The following is a 25,363-nucleotide window of genomic DNA, read 5'->3' as shown; positions in this document are numbered from 1 at the left end:
CTCCAGTTAATGAGACCTGGGCGTGCGGGGGAGTGTTAAGCATCCCATATCGAAACGGAATGGGTAATTGGTGTTCTTATATGGACTTGGGCAATCCTTCCCTTATGAGCTAGCTTTTGAGGTTGAGTTAGACCCAAAATCCATTCTTTACCACTCATATATATATATATATATATAGCATTATGTTAATATTATATTAATTACTAGTATATATGCTTTTCTTAATTCAAAGAAATGATAGGCTGTATAGCATTATGTTAATATTATATTAATTACTAGTATATATGCTTTTCTTAATTCAAAGAAATGATAGGCTGCTTGTTAAATTATTCTACTAGTAGTATTTACTTCTAGGGTGCTAATGTAGGCTACCATTTTAGCAAGTTGATTTTATTGTGGTTCCTAATATAATATAAGGTACAATAATATTAAAATGACTCAATTGCATAATTTTAATAAATAAAAAAATATACAAGTCTGTGCTAGTTATAGAGGGTTTGGTTCTCGTTATTAAGAATAGACAAAATATAATGAGTTTAAAAGTGAATGATAATAATATTGAAAATTATGACTTTGAATATAAATATAAGTATTTTTGATCTCGTTAATTAAAAGTCTCATATTTAAATCATTGATATAAAATTGCTTCTGTTAGAAGCTTTCTACCTTTAAAGTGAAACTTTTTGAAGTAAATTTAAATTATCAAATTCCAAGTTAAATATCAGACACTAAATAAAAAATCACATATATGACAATGAAAAAAGATGTACTACTATCTTTCATTCTTTTGCTTGCCTTAACTAACAAATCAAATCACGGCAAATCAAGATATTTTTTCATTCTTTATTAGAGGTTTCAATTTCGAATTAACTTTGATTGAAAAATCATTTTTGATAGAACTTCACTCTTAAAGTGAAACTTCTCGACATGAACTTGAATTAATCAGATTCTAAAGCACGAAAATATTACGCTTTACATAATTCCTAAGCATAGTATCTTTCATTACTTGCCCTATAACCAACAAATCAAATTCCGACCAATCAAGCAATGGCGGAGCCAAGAAGTTTATTAAGGGGGTTCGAAAGTGTACACACTAACTAGCCGAAGGAGGTTCAACATATACAATATATACATAAAAAATAATTTTAATCATGTATAAATAGTATAATTTTTCGGCGAAGATCCGAACCCCCCTGAATATATGCTAGATCCGCCACTGCAATCAAGATATTCTTTTACAGATATTTTAAATTCAACGTAAATCTGATTCTAAACTGAACTTCTCGACGTGAATCTGAATTAATCGAATCTCAAATATTATGCTTTACATAACCAACTAACCACACATTAATTTCCTACACCAAGAATCTGCCATCAACAAACCTCACCATATCCCATGCACCTTTGCAACTTTCTTGATTTTTGGTAGCCCATTCTTGACACTCCTTACTTTACTTTTTACCTTCACTTTTTTCTTTCCTTTTCATGGTGTTTCTATTATCTAACATACTCTCTTCGAGTCTCCGTTCTGTTTTATGTGACACCTTTTTTATTTTAATTTGTTCAGATGTATATAATTGAAGGTCACAAGTTCATAGTCATGGAGTAGTCTCTGATAGAAATGGAAGATAATGATTGCATATAATAAATTCTTTTGGTTCGATCCTTTTTCAAACCTTGTGCATAGCGAGAACTTTAGTGCACTGAATTATCCTTTTTTCTTGACGTATACGTTTGAAATTTAGATATTTTTTCTTAAAGTTTAGATAAAAATGAACGAACTTTAGGCAAAAATATTTGAATTTTAGCTAATAACAATTGAATTGACTCAATTCTCGAGTTCAAAGTTGTGTGTACCATACGCGATATACATGATTAATATGGCTGAAGTTCAGACAAATATAATACAACTTCATCCATATATGTTTGAAATTCAGGCAAAATTGACTAAACTTGAATTATATAAAATTAATTTTAATAGTTGTCCGACCTAATTTCTAACACCGTATGTCTGAAGTTATTTTGAGGTGGGTGTAAATTTATAAATTTCTATGTATTGTGAATATGACATAAATGATACCTCTAAATTGGAGAGATACAATTAAAAAGGACAAATGAGCTTGTCAATTAAGTCGGGATCTTTTAAGTTTTAAAAATTACATAAAAGTGATAATTTTTTTTTTCAACTTTCAATTGTTACACTTTTACCTCCAACGACAGTAAAAGTTGTCTCAGCAATTGCACACAGTTGTGCAAAGTTATCAGTACAACTAATGCAATTGTTGAACAACCGTTTGCAGTTATTTGAAGAATCCTTCTAACTTAATTAATATTGCGACACCCATTTATTCGTTTTAATTAATTAAAGACTTGAAAAGATATTCTCGCCTCATTTTCCCTCTAAATTTAGTATAACTTAGGGATAAAGTGTTGGAGCCATGAGATCCACCAAGCCCACTTTAAACATTTGTTTGTGTATAGTTATCCAAGCCCAACTTGGCTACTTGCATTCCGGGTTATACTCCGTGACAATTTACGTGACACTCTTTTCGTTTTAATAAATTTTATAAATAACAATATATTTATATATTTAGATAATTCGATTTTAAACTTGTTACTCTACCCTTTACAAAATGATTTAAACTCACATAAATTTCTTTGACTTATTATAGTCTACAAGTTTTAGATTAAAAGTCTTAAATTTTATGCCTAAATCAAACATCTTCATATAAATTGAAAATAGAGAAAATATTATTTTATATTTTTCAGATATGTAAATGGTTCACCTATATATAGTTTTTGCCTTAGATATTCTTTTCTTTTATGTTTCTGCATCGAATATTTGTATCAAGTTAATAAATATAAGATACGTGTCTTGCATAGTGGCATATACATTTTTTAATACTTAAATTTTCCTGAATTATAAGTATTTTGTTTATTTTAAGATTACTTATTTAGTTAGGTGTATACACTCGATATAATATTCTTTATTGTCACAAATATATTACTCATAAGAGAGTTGACTTTCATTTTGTTACCATAATGTGGTGCAGTGGATGAGGTTGCTTCTCTCTTAGCCAGAGGTCTCGAGTTTGAGCCCTGGGTATGAAAAAAATTCTTGATAGAGAGCGCTACCTCCCACCCCCTGAATGGGGCCCTACCCGACGAGAATTCTGATTAGTTAGACTCCAATGCGGGTATTGAATACCAAATGAAAAACCAAAAAGAAACTTCCATTTTGTTAATTACAAAACTAATTGGTTTGTTTTTCTTGTAAATTATTAACTAGATTAAGATTAATATAACAAGGTCACAATTGGAAGGGGAATAAAGAAATAGACAATAACATAGTGATGGCTAATATAAAGAATAAAATGGCATGTAAAAAGATGCTGAATTTTGATCAAATGATCTTATAGGTAATACTCTTTTTTATGACTTTTTATTATTGTTCTTTCCCTCATATTTGATTGTGGGAGACCACTTACTACTTTAGTAAAAAATAATAACATATTCGACGTAATTTTACAAAAAAAAATTTTGAAAAAAAAAATATTGTGTACACAAGCTTATTTTTACTTTGTGAAGATAAAGATATTTTTTCTGATGGACCATTGGCTCATGTAATACATCTAAAAATAATATGAAAAGAAAATACAGTCATGAAAAAGTATATCGAGGATAATTGGAAAAAAATAGTGATGATGATAAATAATATGATAGCTGAAGAAAAGGAAACAACACATAATAAATTGAAAAAAAAAAAATTAAAGAATAAAATACTAGGAAGATAGCTTACTAGCATTATTACCCATAAATCATTAAGTGATTATTATTTCTCAAACTTATTAAAGCATTACTAGTCAAATTTAATTTTTTTTAAGTATAAGTATTTTAGTAAAATAATAAACACTTCATAGTAATTATAAGTGTGAACTAATAAAAACTAAATAAAGCATTATATTGTACCAAGAGGGGATCAAAGAAAAGGCGGCAAACATGCCATAGTCATAGTGTGTTCTATTATAGAAATATGATATAAAAAAAATATTGAATATGATATGTATAACGATTTGATTTATTGGTTATCAATTTTATATATGTTAAATTAAACCTGCAATTAAGGCATTATCAAACTAATAAGACATCGATACGTTAATTCGATTTGTCTTAAAGATAATTTGTCATTTATCGATTAATTATAGATTCATTCGATATAAAAAAAAAAAAAACAATTCTGAATCGATAATCCATTCTTTATAAAGTTATAAACTATTCCCAAACTATTAATCTGATACTAGTAATTCAATGTCATTTTTAAAATTTAAGTTATTGATTACGATTCGATTTTAAATATCCTTATTTCTCTCGCTCATATAATAACACTACTACAATAATCTCACTCAACATGGCCACCACATAGTGAAGTGATGCACTTTATTAATTACTAATATCATTTTTTTTTCATTTTGTAGGAGAATTAATTAATTAATTACCTAGCTCTATATAATGTTGGGAACTCATTAAACATGAAAAAGAAATTAATAAAATGAATTTATGACAATGTAAATGAATTAAGGGGAACTAATAATACTACTTAATTATAACGAGAAACTCAACATAACACCAACCATCTACTAATCTTCTATTCTAATTTTCGACCTTCATATCTTCTTTTATAGAATTATGTCATCTCGTCTTCAACAAAAAAAAAAAGGGCAGCCCGATGCACTAAAGCTAACGCTATGCGCGGTGTCCGGGGAAAGGCCCCACCACAAAGATGTATCGTACGCAGTCTTACCTTACATTTCTGCCAGAGGCTCATCTCGTCTTCAATAAGCTGCAAAAATGTCATGTCGTCTTTTTTTTATATATATATATATTTTGCTTTCATTATGAATGATCTATATTAGAGAAAGTTGGAGATTAAATCAAAGATAATTTAATTTCAATATTGAAATTAAATAAATTATGCTTGAATTTGTCATACTAAGAAAAGTAGCCTAAAAGTGGAGGACCACTATTTTATGAATTTGTTGAGATAAAAAAATTAAAAAAAAAAAAAAAAAAGCAAATAGTTTGCTTGAAAGCCAATCGAATCTTGGTGGTTTGCCTTACTTGCTCATACTTGCATATCTTCCCCTTTATATTATTAAAAATAGAAATTTTTTCGTACCAATTTATGTGATACACTTTTTTTAATACGTTTAAAATAATAGTAATATTCTAGTATAAAAAAATATAAATTAAAATTAGCTATGAACTTCATCCCCAATTTGTTGCTAAATCGCTTGTACTCAACATAATTCTCTGATAGTTTGTCACTAAATAGGATTAGCGATAAATAATAATTTAACTTTAGATTTCTCGTTTATATTTATAGAAATGCATAATTTATAATCTCAGAAATAAAAATCAATCTCAGATTTTAGACTACAAATTTCAAAAGTTTTTTTTTCTTCCTTAAATAATATTGTTCAATCAAAATGTATCAGATAAATTGAGACGGAAGAAATAAATAATTAATACAATAATTAAAAATAATAGTTGTTTTCTTTAAGTCTAAGAAGTGATGGAGTGAGTGAGGTGGAGCATGCCTTTAACGTGCAATGCTTTATTTGCTTAATTGACTGTTTATTATTCATGATTTTTTTTTTGACAAATTACTTAACTCTAATTAAAATTTCAACAATAACAAACCAAAAAATTAAATAATTAAAGAGAGTGTGAAACCAAAACTTTAAAGTCACCAACTAAACTTCTATATGTAAAAAATTAGAGAAAATACCCTATTAACCCCTGAACTATACTCAGAATGTCTGTGACACACTTCAATTTAAAGGGGGTCTTATTACCCCTGAACTAATTAAAAATGTAATTTTGATACCCTTAGTGTCTACGTGGCACACACGTGTGCCTACGTGGACACTTCAGTGTGTTGTGCCACGTAGGCACTAAGGGTGTCAAAATTACATTTTTAATTAGTTCAGGAGGGTAATAGGAACCCCTTTAAATTGAGGTGTGTCTCTGTCGTTTTGGGTATAGTTCAGGGGTAATAGGGTATTATTATCTCAAAAAATTATGTCAACACTTTTTTTTAAAAAAAAAAATCAGTTATAACACTCCCTTTTGGCCTTTTGTAACACTCATTCATTTCACCTTATAAAAAACTTTGGTCTATACATTAATTGCAATTGCACTTAATTAATGCTTAATGTGAAATTTTTGACTATACTTTATATGCATCTTAATTTTACACGACACTACAATCAATTGGAAAAACTCAATGAATTTTCACTTAATTGCACGATTTGACTGATATTTAATTTTTTGTCCTTCAAATATACTGGCCTTTAATTTTTGCCCTTAGCAAGCATTAATTATTATGTGAAATATAAACTTATACACTGCGAAAAAATATTTTATCTTGAGAAGTAAAAATTATCGACTAACTCGAATAGGGGTAAAAATGTAAATGACCCAAAAATCAAACAGAAGTTACTTGTCATACTAAAGCTATAGGTTAAGTAGTGTAGTTAAAGGGAGTGTAAAATTGCCAAACTATAGTTCTTACTATTAATTTAGTTAAAGACACTTTTCTTAGTGTAAATAAAACAATATAAATGGGAAATAACTAGTATGTTCATTAACTTCTTTTTTTTCATTCGGTGTTCGGTGCCCGCATTGAAGCCCCGACTACTCAGGATCGCGCGTTGCAGGGGCCATTAAGGTGACAGCGCTCCCAACAGAGTTTTCTCCATATCCAGGATCGAACTTTCGACCTCTTATTAAAGGTGAAGCAGCCCTACTGCACCGCAACCCATGTTGGTGTTCATTAACTTAGTTAAATGTTGGGTAGAATATAATTTTGACTCTCTCTCCAACCATATTCTTACCATTTCACTACAACAAAAATATATATATACGTAACAAAAGCCACTAGCAATAACATCACTCTCTTCTCTCTCTCTTTATATTCTTTCTTTCATCACTCTTGTTCTTCTTCTTCTTCATTTTGTCACTTGTTTTTGTAGTCATGGAAGTTTGTCAGAACTTCAATGATCGCTCGTGCGCTTTCAGAGGAAAGCGTACTAAGCGATCAAGGCCATCGTCCCCGCTGGACACAGTGGGTACGATGTCAATCACTACCACCAGCTCAGGTGGTGATAGTGATGACGGTGGTGGAAGTGAAGGTGGAGGTGATTTATGCAACTCAACATACTCACCAACCACTTCTACTACTCAAATTTTAATAAGAGGCACATCAGAGGAAGATGAAGATATGGCTAATTGTTTAATTCTATTAGCAAAAAGTGGAAGTGGCCAGAAAGTACAAGCTGTAACTGATGAACTGAAAAAGGAGAAAATCACTAGTAGAAAAATTGCAGAAATAACCACTATTAGTACAACTGGGAAAGCTGATTTTTATGTCTATGAATGCAAAACTTGTAACAGAACTTTTCCTTCATTTCAAGCACTTGGCGGTCACAGAGCAAGTCATAAAAAACCGAAAACCATAGTGGAAGACAAAAAATCTGCCACTGCCACTGATAGTACTGCTGCTTCTCATGACGATCAGCAGCACCACCAAGAGAGTGACGATCAAGAGCAAGGACGTCTCAATAAAATTAGTCATTCTCTCTCAAACCAAACAGCTGTTATCAACAACATCAGCAAAACCAAAATCCACGAGTGTTCAATCTGTGGATCAGAGTTTTCATCTGGACAAGCTTTAGGTGGTCATATGAGAAGACACAGACCACCAACTACTACTGCAACAACAACTGCAACTGCTACTACAAAAATTATTTCAACAAATTTTGAAACAATCAGTAATGTTTCGGAATCATCATCATCGCATCATGACGAAAAATCTACAAGAAATATATTATCTCTTGATCTTAATTTACCAGCACCACCAGAAGATGATCATAAATATGAACAAAGTATTGTGTTCTCTGCAGCTCCTTTGGTAGATTGCTATTACTAATAATTTAGTATTATTTTATTTCCTCTTTTTATTTACTATACTTAGTAGTGATCAATTAATTTGTCACAAAAAAATTGTGATAATGAATTTTTAGAATTTTTTTAAAATTATTATTGTTGTTGTTGTTCATATATATACAAGAATTTGTTTTCTAAGTTGATTAATTTTTATTAATCAAGTATTGTTTGGTAGTTTACTTTCTTTGAAAATTCAATACTTTGAGTGAGCAAGTGGTTAGTGTTCATGGTTGCCTTCCATTCACGAAAAGGGAGTGATGATGTATCTCTTTTTTTTTTTTTGTTTTGTTTACTTTTGTTGTAAGTATTTTCCTACCCCTCTTTAGTTTTGGTTGGGTTGGGGTGGGGGTGGGGGTGGGGTCAGCGGCGGAGCCTGGATTTTCATTGAAAGGGTTCAGAGGTAAATATACGAACTACCTGAAGGAGGTTCAACATCTACTATATGTACATAAAAAAATATTTTTAATCATAAAAAAATAATATAATTTTTCTGGGTTCGGATGAACCTCCTGAATGAAAGGTGGCTCCGCCCCTTGTTGGGGTCGACGAAATCAAAAAATTTGTTATTTTATGATGAAAGGTGTTTAACTGATCAGCTCTCTAAACCTATGTGGCTCGATTTGTGTTGCTTAGCTTGAGTGTGAGAGAATAATATGAGTAACATGTTGACAACATGTCGTCAAAGCATTTTATTCCGTTGATGAATTTATTCAATCTGAATTTAAATTAGTCAAATCAGTAGATTTCGAATGTGAGGTAGGCAAAAGCAAGGAGCATGGAGTGTGGGGAATTGCTTTGTGGAATGGTTAGGGTTGGGCATCACCAGAACCACAACCAAAAAGTCTGTAGATTAGGTTCTTCTCTATTTGTATTCATTTATTTATTTATTTATTTATTTATTTATTATAATGGTCGGGATTTTTCCATCTTAATCAAAGATATCGAGTTCGAACCTCTGAAAATGAAAAAGAATTATTGGATGGAAGCAGTGGTTGAGCCAAGATTTTTACTGATGGGGTTCAAAAGTACACACGAACTAGCTGAAGGGAGCTCAACATCTACTATATATATATGAAAAATAATTTTAACCACATATAAATAGTATAATTTTTCGCCGAGGAAAGTTCGATATGCTAGCTCCCCTCCTGAATGGGAGTATATCGACTATCGAGCCTTCAAAAGTGAAATCTACGATGCATGAATCCGAACTTATTCAAACTTTAATGTCAGTATCGAACACCAGATAAATGACAAGAGGGGAGCTAGCTAGCTAGCTTCTTCAGTGGCCTTTTCATTAAATGACAGAATAAATGGATAGGAAAGATATATGGATGGGCTGTTAACAGCCAAAACCATGTGTATATCCAACTGTATTATATACACTTCTTGTCCATTTTTCCTTCACTTAACTTTGTTTCATTTGTGTCCAAAAAACAAATTAAAAAAAAAAAAAAAAAACTTTGTTTCATTTAGAGTCCAATTTAGATTTTAAAATTTATGGATTCTATCGTTTTGGCAACACTTCGCTTGCCACCAAACTCCTAACAACGATTCATAGTTTACTATATTCTGTCGTTTTGGCAACACTTCGCTTGCCACCAAACTTCTAACAGCGATTCACGATTTATTACTTTTCCATCTCAAGTTATATGACACTGTTTAGAATATAAGATCAGACTATCTAATTTTGACGTGAATTCTGACATAAAATTTTTAAGTTTCTTTTTGATAAAATTTACATATTTGAAAACTACAAATCACAATAACTAACAATTCAACATATTTAAAAGGCATATAAAAATATTGTGTAGATCAAAGAAAAACTCCTTCACACTCTAAATAGTAACTATGTCACATAAGGTGAGACAAAAAAAAGTATATATTTTTGTCGATCTCTGTATTGATCCCTAAGTGATGACTAACATTTTTCAGAGGCGAATCAAAAGTCGATTTTTTAAGTTCGTCTGAACTCATTACTCTTAACACGAACTATATTTATAATAAAAAAAAATTAATATATACATATAATAAGATCACAATTATGTTAGAGTTAAGTTGTTGTATTATTAGTTAAGAAAATATGAGTATGACTTATTTTTTTTTATTATTTTTGGTTAATTTTTTTATACCTAAAATATTGGGAAGGTTCTCACTAGAATAGATAGAGCTACTAGTAGTTATCAGCCCACCCATCACACCTAATTGTTAAACTGACCATACCTTACTTTTCAAGTTTCTTAACTAACTACTAATAACCTATTTTAGGCACTGCAAATCACACGTCACAAGCAGTTGGGTATGAGGTCTAAAGTTTTCATCTTTTTTGGTTTATTATACAACATTCACGTAACTGGTAAAGTTTTTGTCGTGTGATCTAAAGGTAAACTTTGATCTTTTTTGGATTATTATCCGGCATTCAGTCCTTGTCGTAACTGGTAAAGTTTTTTCATGTGATTTAGAAGTAAAGTTTGATCTTTTTTGGTTTATTATCCGGCATTTAGTCCGTGACATAACTGATAAAGTTATTGTCGTGTGATTTAAAGGTTATGGCCTGGGGTCGAGCTATGGAAATAACTTCATGCAAATACAGGGTAAGACTGTGGATAGACCCTTATTCAGCCCGGCCCTGTGTATAGCATAAACTTAGTGCTCTAAGATGTCTCTTTTTTAAAAAATTTTGTATTCAGTACTCATATTGGGACTGATCCAAGAAATCTAACGGGGTTAAAGTATTTTCTAACAACTTAATATGACTTTATAACAAAAACTTGAACCTCATAATTTTGATTAAAGATGAAGGAATACATATATATATATACACAACTTATTTGATTAAAATTTTAAATAAGTGAATTAATTAAATGCAAACTATTATAAGTATATATGCCTACAGGGGTGGAGCCAGGCCTTGTTAGGGGGTTCGGTCGAACCCCGTTCGACGGAAAAATATATCATTTATAGTTAAAATTATTTTTATGTATTTATTGTACCCCCTTCAGCTAGGTTTTCTTCGAATATTGAATCCCCTTGGTTGAAATCCTGATTTCGCCTCGGTATGCCTACATATATACATACACTATATACAGTACGTATGCTATCATGTCATAATCATCTGGTCAAATCGACTCAAAACAAGTACACAACGAAGTGTATTTAGCATGAAAAAATTTCTTTCAAGTACCCAAAGATTTTTCTTTTTGGTGGCACTCATATAAAATACAGGACGATCAGTTAAATATCCTTCGTCGAAAATTATTGATGAAAATTATATTAATTTTTTTTAGGTTTGAGAGTTGGTGTAGTCACTTAATTATGTTCACTAATTCTAACTTGTTTGTATGTGCACGTTTTGATGATAATTTTTGTGATCTTAGTATGTGGATATGTTGCAATATATATATAGTTTGTTATGTCCAAATTAATACAAGGTGTGTGTATATATGTGTGTGGAAGATAGTGGAAAAGACAAATATGATAAGATTATATTGATGCAGCGGATGGGGCTGCTCCACCCTTAACCAGAGGTCGAAGGTTCGATCTTGGGCATGGAGAAAACTCTGTTGGGAGCGCTACTCCAGAATGGGGCCCTACCCAATGCGAATTTGGATTAGTCGGGCTCCAATACGGGTACCGGACACCGGATGGGAAACCAAAAAAAACGATTAGATTATATTATATATTTATTTAGATATGCACATATAGTGGGGGACTACTTTGTGTCAATCTATTAATTGCCTAAATCTTCTCTTAGGTAGCTAGTATTAATTCAATTGAATTATTATTTGTTATTATAATAATGGTGTTTGCTTATGTGTGATTTATAGGTTACGGATGTGAGCGGTAGATGCAACCACTAAATAGGTGACTCTTGGCTGTCTTTAGTGATGGACGCAATTACTTGGACGATTTTGTTCCTACGAATAGAGACCGCAGAGGAAGGCATTGTCACGAGATCCGTCCTTCGGGATAGAAAAAGAAAAAAATCCTAAGTGGCTTCTTGTTTGGGGTATCTGAACCGTATTCTTGTTTGGATGCTTGAATCGAACTCATCTGTTTATTTACGACAAACCTTGACCATCGTTTTCAAGGGAAATTGATTGAATGCACGATCACGAGTCATTCCTAGTACCGACCCATCATAGGTTGTCTTCGTCACATTCTTTGATGTGTGATTCTTCTTCGAACCCTACGTAAACGCGAAATACTTTTTTTTTTTTTGGAAATTTCAGGAAAATCCGCAGCCACTACACCCTTCGGATGTGCGCATTGGATAAACCCCCTTGTGCACAGCCTACAAGTAAAATCAGGGGGTTTTAACCACACTAGGCAAGCCCGGTGCGACAGGCTCGACTCAAAGGCCCTACCTGAGAATCGATCCCAGATAGCTTTGGTGGGTTTTCAACCCCCGACCAGTGAGCCACACCACAAGGGTGCAAACGCGAAATACTTAATGCACTGAGAAACCCTTTTTTAATAGAGGTATTTGGATCAGCTTCCTAATCCAACATTATTGATAAAACAAATTAATTCAAATATATTAATTAGTATAATATTTTTGAACGAGTTCTCGTTTCGATAAATATATTCATGATATATTTATACTATTTTTTATTGGGAAAAAGAATCAAAAATATGTCTAAATTTTGGCGAAATTTATTGTAACATGCTTTAACTTGCGGGATCTTATGACCCCTCGATTATTTATTATCGTATTTCTGTGACATATATTTGTCCAGCTGCTGGACCACTTCAGACCATTACGCACTCAGTGTGCGTGTATTTACATAGTGGTCCAACTGGACAAATATATGTCACAAAAATACGATAAAGGCAGGGTACACTAAAGCTACAACTATGTGCGGTGTCCGGAAAAGGACCCCACCACAAGGGTGTATCGTACACAGCCTTACCTAGCATTTCTGCCAAAGGCTGTTTCCAAGGCTTGAATCCGTGACCTCCTGGTCACATGGCAACAATTTTACCAGTTACTCCAAGGCTCTCCTTCCACAAAAATACGATAATAAATAGCCGAAAAGAATCATAGGACCCCCACAAAATTGAGACGTGTTACGAAAATTTCGTCATAATTTAGATATATTTCAAACCTTTTTCCCTTTTATATTTTCATCCACTTCATTAACAAAAGAAAGAAAGAATATAAAATATTATGTTGCACAGTCTAAAAAAAAATAAACATTATTCCAAAGTCAATGAAGCTTTTCTTTTTTACAACTAATTAACTTAACTACAGTTCAAACACGTAATTAACTATCTATTATTGAAGACTAATTAAGTCTAATACGTTTACTTTAAATTAAAGTATTAATTGTATATACACTTATTTGTTATGTAACTTAATTAATGAGAAAGACATGAATGTTGCAGTTACCTAAACCTTAATAATCGTTTCGTTGTGCACAAGTTATTCCGAAATTATAATAATAAGATTATAATACGAAGATTAAATAATAAATCATTTTGTTATTTTACTTTGGAATTAGTAATTTCAAAATTATTACCCGTTTGTCCTACTTTTTATGTAGAGAGGTTCGTAGTTCGAGAATCAAAATGCTTAATTTTCAATATTAATTTATAATCGAGTCTTCAGAAAAATTAAAATAAAATTATATACTCGAAAACTACGTAAAAAGTACTCCAAGTAAGCATTCTTAATGATTCCAAATATTTTTACATAATTTGAAAAAATCGTAAATAAAAAAAAATTATTTGAGTATGAAATAGTAATATCTTTGCATAAAAATAAGACAGAGGAAATACCACAATTATGGTATAAATAATCTACAGATAGCTAATACAAATAAAAAATTATAGATTAATATAAATAAAATAATCTCACAATTTATTCTGAAGTTATAAGTCATGCTTTTTTTTCTTTTTTTTTTTGTATATTTTGTGTGTAAGTGGCGATCCGGTATTTTCTGAATCTATATAGAAGAAATTAGAAAAGAAATTCTTTTTAAGAGTGGTTATGATCGGGACAGAATAAGCAAACCACAAGCAAAAGAAAAAATAAGATGAACACATAGATTTTACGTGGAAATCCTTGACGGAAAAAATCACGGGTCGAGGCAGAGGAATTTCACTCCAATGGATGGAGAATATAATGAGGAAAATGATGTATTTTCTGAACGTTCAAAACGACTCACTAAACGCACTTATATAACACTTGCATACAAATAAATCCTAATCCCAAAAAAATACAGGTCCATACCGCAGGGCCTTTGCCGCCGCACCCCCAACGGAATCAGTGGTGGGCTCCAAACCCAATCCTTACACTACCACCACAGACCCCATAAAAAATCACAAACATAAATCTCACCGCAAACTTTTCAGTATCGGATCAACGTAAATCAGGTCACAAACTCTAACAAGAGTTTAATTTGTCACAAACTAATATTATTTATTATGTCAAAAACTAATATTATTTACTATTTCCTTCGTCCCAAATTATGTGTCGTCATTTGATCGAACACGATATTTAAAAAATAAATATTAACTTTGTTAAAGTTATAAAATTACCCTTCTAAAAAAAAGGAGTAATAGTATTTAAAATCAAGTAATATCATTTTTAATTGAAAAAATAAATAAAAAGGAGTAATAGTATTTAAAATTAAGTGGGGGTAAAATTATAATTGTGTCTTTAAAAACTTACCAATTAAAAAAAGACGACATACTTTTTAGGACGAATTAAAAAAAAAATAACGATACATAATTTGAGACGGAGGGAGTACATATAAACAATAAGAAAAGACAATGAAGGGACATAATTGCCATGGCTTGTTTGTGCAAATTGAGCTCATTGGGAACATCATGTAGACAACTCAACAAATAAAAGACGATGCTGAGGTGGCATGCTTCATTACTCGACATCTGGTTGGTTCATGAATTTCTTAAAATAAATATAAAATTGAAACGAAAGTTATTCGAACTAAATCAATGTGAAAATTTTACCTCCGATCTTTGTTATATAAGATGTGTAAGTACCTCGTCAAATTTAACCTCAGAGTCCTAAGAATGAAGTTGTATGTAATAATTTTTAACGTGAATCTGAATTAATCGTGCTCGGGACAACATGGTTCATAAGTTGTCAATTTGATGTGTCTAAATGGCCTAACATAATCCTAAAGTATACCATTTGCCTGCCATTGATTTATTAGAGTAAGAGTACTGATTCCATTAAAATTCACTTTTTTTGACATTATAATTAAAAAAAAAAAATCTCAACATACCAAATATTTGAACAATAACGTGTAATAATCGATTAAATTGCATTACCAATGTAATATGATATGTATAATTATTTACATTTTCAATATACATATAACTAAAATTAATCAAAATATCAATGATGAAAGACTTCAATTACGTAGTTCAAACTTGAGACATCTGGTTAACTATGAAAGGCTACTTGTCACCTCACCGCAACGTTTGGTAACAGTGAATCTATCATTTAAGATAAGAATTAGGTGGTGTTATTGTTGGGAGGTGGCAGATATTCCGTGGAATTAGTCAGGGTGTGCACAAGCTGGTCCGACGATTATAAAATGGGAAAAGAGCCAGAAATATACCTAAACTTCGGAAATTTGTTGTAACGCGCTTCAACTTTGCAGGGTCCTGTGACCCCCCCTCCCCCCTCAACTATTTATTATCGTATTTCTGTGGCATATATTTATCCAGCTGGACCACTTTAGACCCTCACACGCTCAGTGTGCATGTATTCACACAGTGGTTCAGCTAGGCAAATATATGCCACAAAAAATACAATAATAAATAGTCGAGGGAGGTCATACAACTCCTGTAAAATCAAGGCGTCTTACAACAAATTTCGTCAAAATTTAGGTATATTTCAAACCTTTTTCCTTTAAAAAAAAAAAAAACAAGAAGAAGAAGAAGATAAGAATAGGTGATCTTGCTAATCCAGTTGGTCAGACATAAATAGTTAAATACTTCTCTTATTTTTGGCATTTATTTTAAGTATTGCATAATTTCCCTAGTCTTTGTATATTCAGTTTAATTGATTTTCTGTGTTAGGGTCCCAAATGATGACCAAACACAAAAAGATTAAAGGATTAACATGAGCAAACATGACACAAATATATCCTATCAAAGCTTTTCAGCTCTTTCAACTTGACAATATGGATAACGTCAAAACATTTTTCAATCACCTCGACTAATTCTACGGGATATTTGTTACTTCCCATCAGCACAGGTATTAGATAACCCTATTCACCGAGACACAGACAGATGGAAAGATATCGCCTAGTGTTTGTCTCCGTTGAAATTTAAACATGAAACCTCGTGGTTCTGAACGCACTTCATTGACCACTAAGTTACACTTAAAGGTGCAAGTATCGCCTGATAGGGGTGTGCAAAAACCGAACCAACCGATAAAAATGTTATTGATTTACTGTTATTGGGTTAACGATTTTTTAATGGTTTTAAAAAAAAAATTATTGAGTTATTGGGTAAACCAATAATCCAATAAGAATATATATATATATTAACAAACCTATTATTTCAATTATACAAACTCTTAATTTCTCCAAACAATATTTAGTTCAAACTTAAAAATTCTTGTAAATTAAAACATATTATGTAGGATTTTTGTTTGCAACTAAGATTCAATTTTTTTTTATGTTAGTTACTATTATTTTTATTTTATGAGTATTTTATTATCGGTTAAACCGAAAACCGAACCGTTAAGGACTAAAAATCAATAAATCGAAAACCGATAAAAAATATCTTATTGGTTTGGTTATTGATTTAGCATATTTAAAAATCAAAAATCGATAATATGTAAAATCGAACCGAACCGACCGATGCACACCCCTATCACCTGGTGTTTGTCTCCATTGGGATTAAAACATGAAACCTCATGATTCTAAACACACTTCATTGACCGCTAAGTTACACCTTGTGCAGGTATCATCTGGTGTTTGTCTCCGTTGGGATTTAAACATGAAAGCTCGGGGTTCTAAACACACTTCATTGACCGCTAAGTTATACCTCGTGCAAGTATCGCCTGGTGTGTCTCCGTTGGGATTTAAACATGAAACCTCATGATTCTAAACGCACTTCATTGACTACTAAGTTACACCTTAAGCAAGGGCGGACCTATGTAGAATTTTGAGGTGATCCGGCACCCACTAAGCTCGACGCGGAATAGGTATAATTACATAAAAAATATAAAAAAATAGATATAAAAAATATAAAAGCACCCACTATAACAAAAAGTTGATTGGGTGCATTGGTATTTAGGTTGATCTTAAGGTGCTTCATTAGAAAGAAGAGGTTCTTGGTTTGAACCTCATTGTGTAATTTTTTACTTTTTCCATTTTTTAAGCATCCACTATTTTTAAATCCTGGGTCCGCCACTGACCTTAAGGTGTAAGTAAAATGCATAGTTCTCTAGCACTAAAGTTGAGTTAGCCGCACCATGTATGGACAAATAGGAATCGTTAACGAGGGACTCGAGGGAGAATCAGCTATCATAAAGACGGGCAAATCAGAACCAGAGTCAGTGAGTTCAGAATGAGTGCGGACCTTATCATGCATTTTGAATCCTTTTTGCATACACACTCATACTTCGATCCGTGTGTGCTTAAAGATGATTATGTATCCCTTAGGTGAACTATGTTACTCGGACTCTCCAAAAATGATGTCGCACCCATGTCGGATCCTTCAAAAATGCACCACTTTTAAAGAATCAGACTCGCACCTGTTGACATTTTTGAAGAGTCCGAACAACATAGTATGTCAATGATCTTACTGGATATAACCATTTCCTAACCAGTCCAGTCTTACTTTAGAATTTATTCTCTGATATCTATCTTTTGCCTTAACCACATCAAAGAGGAATTGAACTGAGCAAGTAATGTCTCTCACCTATGTTGCTCGAACTCTTCAAAAACGTCATGTCGGATTCTCCAAAAGTAGTGTATATTTGCAGAATCTGACACGGGTGTGGCATCGAAAGCGAAGGGTCCGCGCAACTTAGGCTCTCACTAGTTGCCTTTCATTTGGCATTTTAAGCAAATAAGTCTTTAGAATACCTTTGGAAACAAATAAATTGAAAAGATAGGCACAAGTTTTGTATGCAGTCAGAATATTTGAAGTAACAGGCTTAGGATGAGAAGATTGATGTAACAGGTCAGAATAAATATGATCTCAAAAGAAGAAAATTCATTTACAAACTTGGGGTCCATATGTGGAGTCTGAATCTGATGTTTTCCATTGTTTATAGCATCCTCCTCCCTACCTGACAAGAAAAACGGAATTAAAAAGTTAAACGTCAGCAGTTATCGTGGTATTTGTTGTTGCTACTGTTCTTTTCTCCATTATTTTCGAGATGGTTTCTTCACTACTGTACTTGATATGTGTTATTTGAGTCGAGGGTCCATCGGAAACAACCTCTCTACCTTCACAAGGTAGGAGTAAGACTCTGCACAGTGCACACCACCTTCCCCGGAGACCACCCTTGTTGATTCTGAACTTCATTCGCGAAGGAACCGGACTTTTGACGGGCCAGCCCTTTTTTATGCACCATGCCACCTCGGCAGCTGGGACTCCCCAACATTTTCTATCTTTAGACATAGGGTGAGTGAGTTCATTAGGAGTTCTACCATCAAAAGTGAAACAAATTCTTCTTCGTTACATATATTTTATACTTGTCATTACTTCGGCAACTTAAGTTTGTGAACTAAGGCCTAAAACTTAGCGGCCACATGGTTAGCGTTCCGTAAATGCAAGGGTTTTTTTTTTTTTTTTTTTGACTTGCACCGGGTATCCGAGACTCTTCGAGTCCCGACTAATCCCAGGGGTGCACAGGCCCTCGGCAAGGAGTTTCCCGCAAGTGCACCACAGGTAATTCAGGGTTTTCACCCGGTCCGATGGCCCTCAGAAATTGTTTGCACCCAGTGGGAATCGAACTTGAGACCTTGAAAGGCAGCACACCCCAAAGCTCAAGCCAATTACCACCAGGCCAACCCCTGAAGACTCTCCAAAAATGTAAGGTTTGAATAATATAGATTTAATTTAAGTTGCTCAGACTCTCCAACAATCCAACAATGTTGCCGGACCCGTGTCGGATCCTTCAAAAATACACTATTTTTGGAGGATCCGACACGCACCCGAAGACATTTTGGAAGAGTCCGAGCAACTTCAAATTTAATGTAGCACCAAAGCTATTCATTTTGCTTGAATAATATTCATCGGAATCAACAAATATTGTACCTTGGCCAAGAGAGCCGATACAGCAAAATCCATACTTGACAACAACTGCACTAGGGAGCCCCTATGCTCAATTGGCGTACACTGTCAACCTTACTCGCGCTGTAACTTCTGGATGCAGCTTCAGTTCAGCAATATATTCTCCGGTTTCTCGAATCTCAGGCAAAGTGACAATTTTCTTGTCCACATCCCTACAAGTAGATTGTGTGAATATACAGTAAAGTAGGAACTCGTTTAGCACATCTGATTTCCTTTAAGACTTTATATGACGACTTTTTAAAGAGAAGTAGAGAATGGATTCTCAACGGGTAGCAGCAAGCCACTTTGCGATCATAGAAACTGACATCACATTGTTTCAAAAACAGCAGTCTTTGCACTAGCAACAACAACAACAACAACAACAACAAACCCAGTGTATTCCCACTTAGTGGGGTCTGGGGGGGGTAAGATGTACGCAGTCCATACCTCTACCTCTGATGAAGTAGAAAGGCTGTTTCCGAAAGACCCCCGGCTCAAGTCACGAGATATCACACAAACACATAGTACAGCACAGCAGCAGATGACATAACATAGATACGGCACCCATAGGGAATATAAAACAGAGTAAAGCAGGATTGCAGGAATATAAAGCAGAGGAAAGCACCCAGATTCGTAATAAACATGGAACACGGAACACGAAACACTGAATACAGAATCATAACAGGAATACACCCCCACCAATTAATTCCCTACACTAGCGACCCGAACTGGCCCTAATCCTCTGCCGTAATTCGCATCTTCCAGACCTTCCTATCTAGGGTCATGTCCTCGATGAGCTGTAACTGTTCCATGTCCCGCCTAATCACCTCACCCCAGTACTTCTTCGGTCTACCTCTACCCCGTGTAAAACCATCCAACGCTAGCCTCTCACACCTACGGACCGGGGCATCCATGCCCCTCCTCTTCACGTGTCCGAACCATCTCAATCGTGCTTCCCGCATCTTACACTCCACTGAAGTCACACCAACCTTCTCCCGGATAGTCTCATTCCGAACTCTATCCCCTCGGGTCAGTCCACACATCCAGCGCAACATCCGCATTTCTGCCACCTTCATTTTTTGGATGTGGGAGTTCTTAACTGGCCAACACTCCGCTCCATACAGCAAGGCCGGACGGACTACCACCCTATAGAATTTGCCTTTAAGCTTGGGCGGCACCTTCTTATCACACAGCACCCCCGATGCGAGTTTCCACTTCATCCATCCCGCCCCAATACGGTGCGAGACATCCTCGTCAATCTCACCGTTACTCTGGATCACGGACCCGAGATACTTGAACTTATCCCTCTTCCCTACCTCCTGTGCTTCTAGCCTCACTACTACCTCATTCTCCCGCCTCACGTCATTAAACTTACATTCCACTGTCCTAGACGACTAATGTTAAAGAGTACGTAACACCAGATGTTAGGTTGCACAGAAGGAATCACAAAAGAAAATAAGAACTTCGTGAAAAATATCACATGACAATTGATGATTTTATAAACCAGATGATTCAGAGAACATCGGGTCTCAAGTTACTGCAAATTCATACAACAGGATCAACCATATGAAGGGCGATATACTGGTTAACAGTCTTCGATGAACTTAAAAGTAGTGATTAGCTCGCCTACTACTATCTATCTACATGCTATGGCAGAAAAGATTGGAGAATAGTACCTCTGTATCTGTGCTTTTATAATATCAACGAGATCCTGAGCAGTGACACTGCAATGAACATGACGTCAAAAGGTAGACCAAATATACACCAAGATGCTCATCAAAATTTAGTATTTCACCGACCTTCCAAAGATTTGCTTTCCTTTCCCACCCTTACGCTTCACCTTGAAGGCTCCAACAGTTTCAAAAATTCGAGCAAGCTGTTGTGCCTCATCTTTCACCTGGATTCAAGATTAAACATTTAACTAAACCACATTCGTCATGGAACTGTTGACTCTCTGTAGGTCAAATCCGGTCGTGACTTGAAAATTAAAAATTTATAGTTTTTCAAATTTCAACAGATTCGACTAATAAGAAATCTACTTACCCGTTGTTTCTCCGCTTCAATTCTCTCCTCTTCCATCTTCATTTCCCTGAGAAGAGAAGCATGCAATTTTGTAATGTCTTTTTCAGGACTATTGCACGATTAATGTTAGCAGCTGGTTAGGCCTATTAATCACCCCAAAGCTAAAGGCCAAGTCACTAAGTAGTAAGGAAAAAAGAGTAACGTCACTAAGCAGTAGGAAATCCAAAGCTTTATATCCAGTTGATTATCCATACTTATACAAACGTGGACCAGATATTAAAAACAAATCAATAGTCAATGTTATATTTTGCTAAAACAAGTGAGCTTACTTAAAACTTATGATCATTAAACATAATAGGCACAATCAATGAGCAAAAACGTAGAGCTTTTGTACTAACCATGAGTTCTAAAGCCAAAGTTACCATATTTCTGCTCAAGGAATATCGACAATGATTAGGCATCATTCTGGTACGGCTTCTGCTCACCGTTATGTATATCCATGGGTACATTCACTTATCAGCTAGTTACTAGTAGTTCAAAGGATCCCCATAGAGTAAATATATTGTATAACTATGTTATTTCCGTTCCGCACTAATCCATCAACATAGATGACTGATTAGACAACACAAGCAATAGTAATAACATAATTCCACTCATGAGCAAAGCGTATGTAGCATACTAATTAGTTGAAGCAAAGATTCCTGAAGGTTCAAAACTGCCCCTAGATATGCAAAATGGAACAACTTTGCCCGCTAAAGCAGTGTCTTATTCTTACCCCGCTGTTACAGAAGTGGCTCAATTGTACCCCTACCTTGTGTGAGGTAGAAAGGTTGTTTTCGACAGACCCTACACTCGGCTCAAGAAAGGAGTTTTCAAAAACATGTTTGACAAATACAAGAGTAAAAAACATAGTGAAAATACGATAGGATACTCGCAACAAAAATACTAAAGACAACCCAAGTAAAAGGAACAATAATAGTAGTAATACAGTAGAAGAATAATGATAATGATACAATATTAGCAAACTTTTAACTAAACACAAAATGTAGCTAATGAAAGAAGAATCTAAAAGGCAATGAAAGCAAATGGTAAAAATTAAGCTCCATAGAGAATTAACAAGTTGTACTTGATAAGTGCAGCTGTCACAATTTGAGCTTTCCCCGTTGGTAGCAGATAATTCCTAAAGAATCCAGCTCTAACGTCCAAAAGTTCCCCCTTTTTACCCAACTGTGTTATATCCTCTGTCAGTATTATCTGCTCAATCAAACAAAAAATCCCACTTAGCTACAACCCAGAAATGGGCAAAAAAAATGAGATTTTGACAATAATAATTAAACTACAACATCAACATCCCCAGTGTGATTCCACAAGTGGAGTCTGTGGAGGGTAGAGTATACGCAAACCTTACCCCTACCTCGTAGAGATAGAGAGGATGTTTTTGATAGAACCTCTGGCTGACGTAGCGCATCTCAAAGTAGTTTGAAAAAGGGAAAACAAAAATGAAAGTAGTAACAACAACATACCCAGAGAGAGGGTAGAATGTACGCAGACGTTACCACTATTTCATAAAGATAGAAAGAGGGAAACATTTCATTTCCAATAGACCCCTGGCTCAAGTAATGTATCTCAAAGCAATTTGCAAAAAGGAATACAGAAATGAAAGCAGTAACAACAATGAAATAAAGCACTATAGTAATAAATTGAACCTACTATCAACATTTTCAACAACATACACCATTCAATCCCATAATTGGGGGTCGGGGAGGGTAGAGTGTACACATAACTTGTCCCTACCTCGTAAAGACACAGAGGATGTTTCCGATAGACCCTCGGCTCAAGTAATGCATCTCAAAGCAGTTTGCAAAAGGGAATACGGAAATAAAAGCAGTAACAACTAACAACAACAACAAAGACATAGAGAAGCTATTTCTAATTGACCCTCTGATGCGAATTAAAACCCCATTGAGCTATAAATTGAACCCCATTATGACATGTCTTTCCAAGAAAGACTTCACCTTTCGTAATTTCTTGGTTTTCTTATTGTTAAAAAAAGTGAGGTCTTGGTAGAGTAGCGTGTATGCAGACCTTAAAAGATCGAGAGACTATTTTCGATAGACCCGTAGAAGTTAAAAGAAAAACCATTTAGCTAAGAGTTAATGGTTCAAACACACACCTAAAGTATTTCATACCTAAACTATCAAGTGTGCATTTCCTACCTGAACTATCACCAACTAGTTAGCAAAACACACTTAAACTATTAATGACCCACTTTTCCTACCAGAAATTTCAGGTATGAAACTCAAAAATTTAGTAGTTTAGGTGTGTTTTGCTAACTAGTCAGTGGTAGTTCAGGTAGGAACTCACACACATGATAGTTCAGGTATGAAACTCAAACAAGTTAATAGTTTAGGTGTGTTTTGCTAACTAGTCAATGGCAGCACAGGTAGGAACTCACACACATAAAAGTTCAGGTATGAAACTCAAAACAATTAATATTTTAGGTGTGTTTTGATAACTAGTCGGCGGTAGTACAGGCAGAAAACTTCAGGTATGAAACTCAAACAATTAATAATTTAAGTGTGTTTTGCTAAATAATCTGTGGTAGTTCAGGTACGAAGCTTACATACATGAAAGTTTAGGTATGAAACTCAAACAGTTAATAATTTAGGTGTGTTTTGCTAACTAATCGGCGGCAGTTCAGGAAAGAAACTCACACACATGAGAGTTCAGATATGAAACTCACACACATGATACCTAGATATGAAACTCACACACATGATAGTACAATTATAAAACTCACACACATGATAGTGCAAGTATAAAACTCAAACAATTAATAGTTCAGGCAGGAAACTCACACACATGATAATTCAAGTAGAAAACTCACACATGATAGTTCAGGTAGGAAACTCACACACATAATAGTTCAGGTAGAAAACTCACACATGATAGTTCAGGAAGGAAACTCACACACATGATAGTTCAGGTATGAAACTCACACACATGATAGTTCAGGTATGAAACTCAAACAATTAATAGTTCAGGTAAGAAACTCACACATGATAGTTCAGGTAGGAAACTAGTTCAGGTAGGAAACTCACACACATGATAGTTCAGGTATGAAACTCAAACAATTAATAGTTTAGGTGTGTTCTGCTAACTAGTCGATGGCAGCTCGGGTAGGAAATTCACACATGATACGCATAAAATCCAAACAATTAATAGTTTAGGTGTGTTTTGCTAACTAGTCGGCGGTTGTTCGGGTAGGAAACTCACACACATGAAAATTCAGGTATGAAACTCAAACGATTAATAGTTTAGATGTGTTTTGCTAACTAGTCGGTGGTTTTCGGGTAGAAAACTCACACACATGAAAGTTCAGGCATGAAACTCAAACAATTAGTAGTTTAGGTATGTTTTGCTAACTAGTTGATGGTAGTTCACGTAGTAAACTCACACACATGATAATTGAGGTATGAAACTCAAACAATTAATAGTTTTGGTGTGTTTTGCTAATTAGTCGGTGGTAGTTCAGGTAGAAAACTCACACACATAAATGTTCAGGTATGAAACTCAAACAACTAATAGTTTAAGTGTATTTTGCTAACTAGTCGGTGGTAGTTCGGGTAGGAAACTCACACACATGATAATGATAATTCATGTATGAAACTCAAACAATTAATATTTTAGGTGTGTTTTGCTAACTCGTCGGTGGTAGTACAGGTAGGAACTCACACACATAAAAGTTCAGGTATGAAACTCAAACAATTAATTGTTTAGGTGTGTTTTGCTAACTAGTCGGTGGTAGTACAGGCAGAAAACTTCAGGTATGAAACTCAAACAATTAATAGTTTAGGTGTGTTTTGCTAATTAGTCTGTCGTAGTTCAGGTAGGAAACTTACATACATGAAAGTTCAGGTATGAAATTCAAACAGTTAATAATTCAGGTGTGTTTTGCTAACTAGTCGGCGGCAGTTCAGGTAAGAAACTCACACACATGATAGTTCAGGTATGAAACCCACACACATGATACCTAGATATGAAACTCACACACATGATAGTTCAA

The 25,363-nt window shown here is 34.1% G+C and overlaps 2 protein-coding genes across 3 annotated transcripts in view; one reads left to right on the top strand and one right to left on the bottom strand.

Moving 5' to 3' along the window:
* Positions 1-6,943: 6,943 nt before the first annotated feature.
* On the top strand, positions 6,944-8,145 carry LOC107846845 (zinc finger protein ZAT5). Its single transcript, XM_016691118.2, has one exon. The coding sequence runs from the start codon at positions 7,037-7,039 to the stop codon at positions 7,988-7,990; it is 954 nt and encodes a 317-aa protein (XP_016546604.1). The 5' UTR covers positions 6,944-7,036; the 3' UTR covers positions 7,991-8,145.
* A 9,932-nt stretch (positions 8,146-18,077) lies between these two features.
* Positions 18,078-25,363, bottom strand: part of LOC107848249 (50S ribosomal protein L9, chloroplastic) — a 10,679-nt gene continuing 3,393 nt past the window's right edge. The window contains exons 2-7 of one of the 2 annotated variants that reach the window (XM_016692961.2): positions 22,424-22,551; positions 21,319-21,364; positions 21,075-21,172; positions 20,952-20,999; positions 19,261-19,448; positions 18,078-18,286 (exon numbers count right to left, since the gene is read on the bottom strand). In XM_016692961.2, coding sequence (XP_016548447.1) covers positions 19,328-19,448; positions 20,952-20,999; positions 21,075-21,172; positions 21,319-21,364; positions 22,424-22,551 — 441 coding nt within the window. In that variant the 3' untranslated portion in view covers positions 18,078-18,286; positions 19,261-19,327. The remainder of the gene's footprint in view (positions 18,287-19,260; positions 19,449-20,951; positions 21,000-21,074; positions 21,173-21,318; positions 21,365-22,423; positions 22,552-25,363) is intronic. The other variant, XM_016692962.2, reaches the window with a different exon arrangement.

The sequence above is a fragment of the Capsicum annuum genome, chromosome 11 (assembly GCF_002878395.1).
Source record: "Capsicum annuum cultivar UCD-10X-F1 chromosome 11, UCD10Xv1.1, whole genome shotgun sequence".
NCBI classification, from domain to species: domain Eukaryota; kingdom Viridiplantae; phylum Streptophyta; class Magnoliopsida; order Solanales; family Solanaceae; genus Capsicum; species Capsicum annuum.
The sequence above is the reverse complement of the archived record's forward strand: the minus strand, read 5'-3'. Positions and strand labels throughout refer to the sequence as shown.

What these genes read in the sequence shown, in the direction of transcription:
- LOC107846845 (XM_016691118.2), top strand. Translation starts at nt 7,037, where the DNA reads ATGGAAGTTTGTCAGAACTTCAATGATCGCTCGTGCGCTTTCAGAGGA.